This window comes from Piliocolobus tephrosceles, unplaced genomic scaffold (genome assembly GCF_002776525.5).
Source record: "Piliocolobus tephrosceles isolate RC106 unplaced genomic scaffold, ASM277652v3 unscaffolded_20, whole genome shotgun sequence".
NCBI classification, from domain to species: domain Eukaryota; kingdom Metazoa; phylum Chordata; class Mammalia; order Primates; family Cercopithecidae; genus Piliocolobus; species Piliocolobus tephrosceles.
The window spans coordinates 2,664,750-2,674,615 of record NW_022302087.1 but is presented as its reverse complement, the minus strand read 5'-3'; the positions used below and the strand labels follow the sequence as shown (position 1 = coordinate 2,674,615).

The window sequence follows — 9,866 nt, the reverse complement described above, 5'->3', positions numbered from 1 at the left end:
AAAAAAAAAAAAAAAAAAAAAATTAGAAAATGAAAGAGCCCAAATGCTCAAAAGAAGTAAACAAATTAACCTTGCCAGCAAAAGAATCAGGAAGTTCTATTTTGTGAATGACAGAGAAACATAGATGAGTATAGAACTCAAGGTAATTCTCTTAGAAGGAAAAATTCATCTACATGTTGAAAGGAAATTATCTTTGAGACTGGTATACTCGTGCATGTTTATCGGAGGATTCTGACGCCCATCATAAACAAACTTGTATCTGATACTGCATATATTTACAAGATGGAAGAGAGCAGGGGGTAGCACTGGAATACCGGGAGGAGAATAGGAAAGGATAGGGCAGACGGGCTGCATGCACATTGCTGGCAGTACCACACTCCTAGGACCTAGCTCTGCCTTTGAACATTCAGGAGCTTGATTTATCAATACATACTGGAGCGATTAGGTTCTGGGAATCACATAACTATGCTCAGAAGTGTGCAAAAATTCATTACCCAAACCTGAACCTATTTTTTCTTACTGGGATTTTTAAGAGGTGATGCCATTAATATTTAAATCAGGACAACAAACTTAATCTAAGACTGACCCAAGCGAATGGGGACATATTGACACTCCACTAATAAGAGAATTGATGACTTGAAATGGTAATTTCTAAACTGACAATGAGTGTACACCTTTTGCATAACTGCAAAGTCCAGGTTACTTGTCTGCATGATCCACAGGGCACATAGACAATATCATCACTATCAGAAGGTTGGATTCAGAGAAAGACATTAGATCATCATGTCCGTGACATAATTCAGTTTGTAACACGGCAAAATAATGCATCTTGTTCTGTTCCAGAGTTCACCTTTACAGGGACTGAGCACCATATAAGCCATCAGTATCCTGTTTACAATGATAGGGCACAATTTCCAGGTGTGTATTAGTTACCAGTTAACAAAGTAAACACAAAGAATGGTAAGCCCTTACAGGGAAGGGAGAGCTGAGATGTAAGCTTTTCCTCTTGGCCGAGAAAGAATCATGTTGGTCTCACCTAGCTGCCTTTCACAGAAAATATGTTCGAAGAGTTGTAGTTGAGACAAGACACGAGCCTGGATGACCAACCATTCCTGTCTTCCCGGAACTGAGGTATTTCCCAGGGCTTGAGACTTTCAATGTGAAAACCAGAAAAGTCCCAGGAAAACTAGAACAAGTTGGTCAACCTACTTTTAAGTGTAGTGCCTGTAGTTCTTTTAGAAATTCAATCACTATTTTGGAAGTCAGCTATTTTTATACTGGTTGTATTTCTGCAGCTGTCCCCCTCTCCCTCCTCAGGTATTTTGCAAACATCTTTTTGAAAATGTCCTTTTCAAATATAAATTTGAATATATTCATGCAATATAAATGTACTGCCCATCTATGATTGTCCATGTTAGGCCCAGGAGTACAATAATGCACAGAATAAATACTGTGCCCTCTTAGAGTAATAGATTTGAGTAGGGGTAGAAGTTTCTTCTGTCTTGAATTATTATGCATTAGACAAATCTACAAAGAGAAATTTTCACACTTTGGGGTGGGGGGTGGAGCTGGTTATATGGCAAAGGTCAGAAAAGAAGCCCAGAGGGGGACTGTAGAAGCGAAGGGAAGAGGTGAGCTTGTACAGCTACAACTCCCAACTCACTAGTCTGAGTGGAAACCGTAGGCAGAGTTATGTTTTCTTAAGATGAGAAAACATATTCCTCATATTATTGTTTCAGAGGCTCTTCCACTGTCTCATTCTCTGCCCACCATTCCAATGGAAGTGACTCATCCTGGATCCTCCCAATCCCCTACGATAGAACCCTTGGAGTCATCTCTAATTGCTCCTTCTATCTCATGCCACATTCAATTCATCATCAACTTTTATTGATTTTATAATTACCAGTTCTTACCCACTTCTAGTTGACACAGTTTGGAGTGCCTGTTGAGCCCACACTCCTATTAGAAGTGCCTGCTCTCATCTACAGGAATAAGCCAAAAGTAGCCATGTCTGTAAGGTGACACTGGTATCCTGGCCCAGCTTATAAACCAGGCTTCAGTATCTGGTCCCGGGAAAATCAGAGATAATCAGGGTATCCCGCTGGAATACAGATTTGGGATTTAGATGCCACTCTCCATCTGGGCTCTTTGCTTGAATGGCATGATGCAAACTTGAGGGTTGAGGTTAGCATTGTGGTGTGGTCATGTGGTGCCACATGCACGCTAGTCAGCAAAAGCATCAGTAGAGAGGGAGTCACAAGGATGAGGAGAAGCAGCAATAAGGGACCAAAGGAAGAGAGAGATCACTTTCTTATATCCCAAAGACCTTTCCTGGTAACAGTACCTCCTGAGACCTACATTTAATTTCTGCCTTTGATTTTCATAAGCTCTCTAAATGACCTTCCAGTACATTCTAATTTCTTTCCCAACTTTATAATAATGTCAAGTGAGTTTGTTATATGCCATCAAAATATCCTTAACTAATGCATTATGTCTCAGTCTTTGCCCTAACACAGTTTCTTCGTTTCTCTCCTAAGATGATGTGAAGATTGTGTATAAAACTCAGCACATTGTCTGGTGCATAGTAAAACCTTAATCAACGTTAACTGTTCTGCTTACTATTCAACAAGCATTTATGCAGTCTTTGAACACTGTGCTAAATATGTAAGAGAGTAGCTTTGCTTTCCAAATTGCTTAGTGAATCTGAGATGTGCAAAACCATAATGAAGGATGGTACCATAGGGAAGTAAAGAGGGAAATTCGCATAGTGGCAGCTACTAGCTGAGTAGATGGAGGTGAGACAAGGGAATTGTCTATTTGGATGGTGATCGTTCCTGAAAGGTCACACTTTCTAGTCCTCTTACTGCTGACCACAGTAAATCTATCACTCAGCACTCATCTCTTTCAAACAGAGCTAGACAATAAATGTGGGGATGAGGGGGTGCAGAAATCCATATCACCTTGGCATTTCAGTGCCTTAACTATAAGCAGAAACTCAAATGATGCCTATGAAGTAAATTGTTAAAAGAGTTAAACTCTTTTCATGTTAGCAGTCCTGACACATTTTTAAGTCGGTTTCATCATAATTGATTAGATTCGCTTGAGTTCTTCATCAAGGTACGTTATTATGCATGTTTACTTTCAAAGCCTTCTACTGCTGGGAAGCCATGATGCAAGTAATAAGAACAAATATTAATATTCCTTTGGGTAAACAAACACTAAGCATCTTTTGACATCGCCTCTTCCATTATTAAAATTGGAGACAATGCCTGAAAATGAGAATGGATTTATCCAGATGTCAACAGCTGAAGGGAAGAATTATCAAGCACTTAAATGATCCCAAACAAGCTGAAACATATGTCTTAAGGCAGTAAATGAAACACATTTGAGTTACAAGGCCCAGTGAATGCCACAAATCTGGGGAAATGCTGCAAGATGCTCCTAATTAGGGACACTACTGGGTAGAAAAAAATGATGCTGATGCTTCCTAGTATTCATGCTGCTGGGATAATCATGTTATGTGCCTTAACTCAGCAAGGTTTCCTCCATAGAAAATCTTACGTGGTTAGTCTTTAGGCACAAATCTACCACCCTTTAACCAGCTATACTACCTGCAATTTATTTGTTTATATGCAGCTTGTTTCTCTACAAAAGCAGGGCTTTAGGCAGGTTTATCTTCTTCAAAGAGGAATGTTAAAAGGTTGAATTACAAACCAAGAGTATTGCACAAATTATCGATTATTTAAAGCATTTACTTCAAAGGGTAATTATTATTACAGCTACAGGTCTCCAGGCAATGCAGTTTACACTCCTAGATTCTGTTCCCCGCTCCCCTCCCACTGGGAAGTGGCTTTTCCTCCCATACCTCCACAGAAACTGTTCTTTCTAATGATCTCCTAAAGACAAATCTTAATTGGGTGCTTTTCAGTCTCTAATCCTATTCACCCTCTCTACAGCATTTGACATTCCCTGGTTTCTGGGGTCCCTTCTTTTTATTCTCTTTCCCAGTTGTTCATTTACTAATCAAAGGTCCATCCACAATAAAAATTGTGAATATCAATGACATTTCTCTTTTGCTCCCTCCTTTCACTAGTTCCTCTCTCCCAGCTTTTACTGGCTCTTTAATCCTTTCCAGAACTGCCTTCTCCTACACTTTCCTACCTCCCAATCTCTGATCAAAATGCTGGGTCTTCGCACTGATCTATTCGCTATTGATCCAGAGAAGAGCTTCTGATTAAATTCTTTTTTTTTTTTTGAGACGGAATTTTGCTCGTTGCCCCAGCTGGAGTACAATGGCGCAATCTCAGCTCACTGCAACCTCTGCCTCCCAGGTTCAAGTGATTCTCCCGCCTCAGCCTCTCGAGTAGCTGGGATTACAGGTGCCCACCACCGTGCATGGCTAATTTTTGTATTTTTAGTAGAGATGAGGTTTCACAATGTTGGCCAGGCTGGTCTCGAACTGACCTCAAGTGATCCACCCACCTCGACCTCCCAAAGTGCTGGGATTACAGGTGTGAGCCACCACGCCCAGCCACCTTCTGATTAAATTCTGTCATGCATTCATTTTAAAGTATGTCCTCGGCCGGGCGCAGTGGCTCAAGCCTGTAATCCCAGCACTTTGGGAGGCCGAGACGGGCGGATCACGAGGTCAGGAGATGGAGACCATCCTGGCTAACACGGTGAAACCCCGTCTCTACTAAAAAATACAAAAAACTAGCCAGGCGAGGTGGCGGGCGCCTGTAGTCCCAGCTACTCGGGAGGCTGAGGCAGGAGAATGGTGTAAACCCGGGAGGCAGAGCTTGCAGTGAGCTGAGATTCGGCCACTGCACTCCAGCCTGGGCGACAGAGCGAGACTCCATCTCAAAAAAATAAAAATAAATAAATATAAATAAAGTATGTCCTCTTAGGATATATGGATTAAAAGAGTAATAAGACCTCAAGAAGTTTCCACTCTAATGGACATGGACAATAGAGATATAAATCAGTGACTATAATTCAATATGCTAAATGCTAGGTGCTAGGATAGAGCAATGTACAGGGTCATAGAGGTCAAGGAGGCATAACGCTATATGTGTATTTTTAAGAATAACATTTTACAACTTAGAGGAAGGAATCTCAAACATCCCTGAAATGATACCTTTGGAGATGGTACCAATATACTATTTAATAAAAGCAAATCTGAGCTCTGAGTGTGTATCACACACCAGGAACCAGGTTAAGTGTTTTATACATAATAACTCTTTTAACTTTACAGTAGCTCTATGAAGGATATATGTAATAACCTTTATTATATGAAAACACTGAGTCTTAGAGAACCAGCACGTGTTATTTCTAGTTTTAAATCCAGATACATGAAAGTCATTCTTGTTTCCTAGTTTATTCACCTTTACATCCAATCAATTGCCAAGTTCTGCTGACTCTTTCTAAATATCACTCAAAACCATCTACATCTTTCCATCACCCCTGCCAACATCTGGATCAAGGCCATCATCATTTTTCTGGGGGTTTATTGCTGTATTCTCTTACTTAGTCTCTTGACAGCAGCCAATCCAGAATGAGGCCCCCAAGTAAAGAAACGCAGTTACCGTACTATCTTATTTAAAATCATACCGCATCCTATGATAAAAGTCCAACATGTTAACAGATCCTATAGAGCTCTCCATCCTCTTGCTTGACTGACACCCCCACCTCATCTCTCTTGCTGTCTCATCCCCAGGCCTGACCTGGCTGGGGCACTACTAGTAGATGCCAACAGCACTCTCTGACCTCTGGATGTTCACACGTCACGTGACCCCTGCTGGGAACATTCAGCCCTGTTCCTCCTCCTCTGGCTAATTCTTAATCATCCTTTGAATCTTCAGTAAGCAACATTTCTACAAGAAGGTATTCTCTAGGTTCGTTCTGTCAGCTAGATGTGTTCTTAGATTTCTTTGCTACTTGCATTATGATAATGTTCATACTATTTTATTATTATTTGTTTAATTGCCCATCTTCCTAATGAAACATAAGTAATCTGAGGGCAGGACTAGGTCTGCAGCACTCAGAGAAGACTCTAGTTCTTCGGGTAGAGCCTTAATAAACACTTAGGGAGTGAACCAACAAATAGAGCAGACCCATCATCTGACTCCTGAGTCCTTGCTCTTAAGTATGATGCTATACTTCCTCCTGGCTGAGCTCCAGCCAGCCAGCAGGCTGATGTTCTTGGTTAGAAAAGCATCTAACCAAAATGCAGCATGTCCATACAGGCAACATGTCCTTGGTTTAAAAAGCATCACTACTTCATTTCTAAGTTGGATGAGAAAAATTTAGATTTATGGTTCAAAAGAAGTATGCTAAGGATAAAAATCAACTAGTATACCATATCAAGAAAACCGGACTGGTAAGGAAAGATTTAAATAAGTAGTTTATTTTTTTAAATAAAGTATTTAAGTCAATACATCTGAATTGTATTGCCCCAAGATTTTTGAAACCATGGGGTCTTAGAACTAAAAGTTCTTTAATATCGGCTGGCTCATTGCTTCATATTTTACAGGTGAGTATGCAGGGACCAGCAAAATACATGATTGGCTCACATTCACCAACCAACAACAATGGAGCAGACTGAAAGTATGGATAGTTTTGAGCAGAATTGAGAGAAAAATACTGACAATAGATCTACGAGGACGAACTGAAGGAAACTAATATCGAGGGCTATATTTTTGTGCTTCAGAATTGAAGGCAAATATACCCTCCCATAAAATACTAGTTAATACCACAGTCACGGAATAAAGATTAGCTCAAATGTAACATTGTCCTGATAATATTCCTTAGGGTCAGTGACCCACGATCTGCATAACAGAGTAACATTTACTTTAGAATTGCAGGCACTGTTATTCAGCACAAAAGACATGCACTAAATATATTTAGTGATTCTAAAAGATGATATATACATTCAAGGTATTAATTGCATTATTTTCATTGATTTATTGGTTTCATATTTTCTGAATGTTCTTAACTCAGAATAATTATGAGTTTTAACTAAGTACAATTGTAGTCAACATCTTTGCATAATAGATAGATACACTTGTCTAAAATAAAACTAGAATGTTATGTATTCCAGTTCAATTAATTATAACAATATTTTGAACATTCAGTAAATGCCAGGAATTGTCAAAATGCTTGGGATACTAGAATAATTAAGATGCGGCTTCTGTTTCAAGATTCAAGTCTAGCAGGGACCAAGATTTGTCAATACAGCTTTCAGTATGGTAAGTAAAATAATAGACATACATTCTCCAAAAGATTATTATACCAAAAGTAAAACAAATTGCTGTTAAAATTCTCACCTCAGAGCAACTATTCCATTCTATGAATACATCATCTTTTTCTTAAAATATTTTGTTTCATATAACAACCCCCATGTGAAAACTATCAGTAAAAATAGCAAATTGTTTTTAATACCCACCATTCAATGTATTGGTGGAAAAGGGAGAGACAGAAACCTACCTTGGAAAGATCAAAAGAAATGGGCAGACCAGTGCTGAGTCAAGACTTTATACACTCTTGTCAAGGTCAAGGGTGACAACTTCAGTCAATTTTGCATTGTTTCTAAATTTGTCTACTGGTTTTTAAGAAGCTGAACCCTTGGACCTGGATTTGGCACCCCAAATGACTCTGAGGCAAGGGTATGAGATGCCAGAAAACGATTCCATTTCTATAACCAAAATCTGCAGACTAATTTAACTCATTCCCCAAATGCTTGCTACATAATAGGATTAGACAATATTAATAAGAGAAGCAGCACAACCCTCTCTGGTGGCATCAGTTTTGGAGCCTTGGGCTCAGTGCTCTCTCTCCAGGGATTTGGAGCAATTAAGTGAAGGGTCTCAACACGCTCCATATTGCCAAGAAAATGTTAACCATAGATATCTACTATTTATTTGGTTATTCTAAGAACACTAAGAAAGTATTTATTAAGGGTGTATTATGTTCCAAGGGATTGTTCCAATCGATTTGCATATATGAATTCATATAAGCCTCCTAACAACCTTATAAGATAGGTTTTATTATTCCCATTTTACAGATGTGGAAACAAAGGGAGAGGTCATAAGCTAGTCATTTTGGGAGACAACATTTGAGCCTAGATGTTGAGCTTCAAAATCTATTCTTGTAATAATTATAATATACAATTTTTATCTCATGCATCTCATATAGTTAATTTCTTCCCCTCCCCACTGCCACAAAAGTATAATTTTTAAAAGTGTCTTGTCTATCCAAGGAAATGTGTTTCTATTTGCCTATTTCAACATTGATAAAATTTTCTTTTACTGAGTGTCTAGGTGAAGTAAACAGCTAACTGATTGCTACAAAACAGGAGATTAGCCAGTCGGCCCTTGACTTTGAATTACTTTCTTAGGACTTACAAGCTTTTTACAAAACCTGAAAATGTCTCTCTGGAGCAAAGACTTTCTGAACTATTTTTAAAATGACTTTTGGGAAATTATGAAAAAAAAAAAAGGAAACTCTTTGAGTTATAGGAAACAGTTCATGCAATCAGTTCTCACCACTCATGGGTCAGTTCTGCATAACTCTTTCCCAGAACCAATTTATTAACCATTTCCCACTGAGGAATAAAAGATAATAGAGAGACACCTCTGCGGAAGCCTGTGACAACAGCATTGAGGGCAGAGGTAAACTAATAATAAATGCTGAAGCAAGTACTGTATAATTATACCCAAATTTATCAAAATGAATCAATATGCAGCCTAATTGAGATGATCTTTGTTGCTTCTTACAGGAATGCGATTTAATTAGAATCTCCAGTGATTGTAAATGGGTAAACTGAATTCACCAGTAACTTCACAGAAATCCCAGGCAATATGAGATGAAGCAATAGATATAGCACCCTGGCTGGCTTTTTGTTCATAGGAAATGGACATTAAAGCACCCTACTTGGCCTTTGGGAGACTGCAAGCCATTTTCAGGTGTGCTTGGGGCCTGAGTAAAAGGGTGTGGTGGTACGTTCAGACATTTGTAAAAGATTCAGTTCAGATAAAGCAGACAAAATAGTTTAACTTGCATTTCAAGAAGCTCTGAGGATTCAAGATGTTCAGTTGTGGAAGAAACTAACAAGACTGGTTTTAAGAGGGTTTAGTTTGAAATAAATGAGAGACAACTGTTAAAAGTAATAAGCCTGTTTCCATTTTTGAAAGGCTGGGAGAGACATGCACCTGTAAACTCTGAGGGCAGGTGGTGGGGAGCAAGAGGAGATGTATGTAGTGAAGATGGTGGAAAGACGGAGGGGAAAAAAAAATTTTCAAGAAAGGGCACGAGGCATGATCAGGGAGATTCTGATGTGGCTTAGTGGCTATTTGATAGTTGACAAATCTAAAGGGTAGATAGGTGTGGTGACCCTGGAGATTCAAATTTTGCCTAGGGCATCATAAATATAACCCCAGGAATGTGAAACAGTATTACTTCTTCTCTGGGTTGAACAGAGAATAGGGATCAAAACAAGGGTCTTAATGTAAAGTAAGTGGTGTATTTTAAAACAATCAAGTGAGAATAAGCTCTGTCAATAGTTGCTATATTCAAATGCTTGAATCCCATAGAATCTATGGATAATTGACTTGACTACAAAATTAGAGTAACTATTCCTAGCACAGAAGCCCCTTTGAAGATTTCTTGCATATTGACGACCACAAGTTGTTCTGCTTCACATGTAGTTGATCTAGTACTGTAATTCAAAGAACCAAAAGTCAAATCTGAAATCTTACTAATTGATTAATAATTGCTAAAGAGGAAATGTTTTGTAGCATTTACTACACAGATGTTACAGAACTATTTGAGAGCCAAATAATTCATATGATGGTGTTCTGAGACACAAT

At 38.8% G+C, this 9,866-nt stretch overlaps 1 protein-coding gene across 1 annotated transcript in view; it reads right to left on the bottom strand.

The window, feature by feature from the left end:
• Positions 1 to 7,879, bottom strand: part of LOC113225271 (myosin-15-like) — a 142,999-nt gene extending 135,120 nt beyond the window's left edge. Inside the window, 1 exon segment of the mRNA XM_026456880.2 lies at positions 7,787 to 7,879. Coding sequence (XP_026312665.1) covers positions 7,787 to 7,879 — 93 coding nt within the window.
• Positions 7,880 to 9,866: the final 1,987 nt, after the last annotated feature.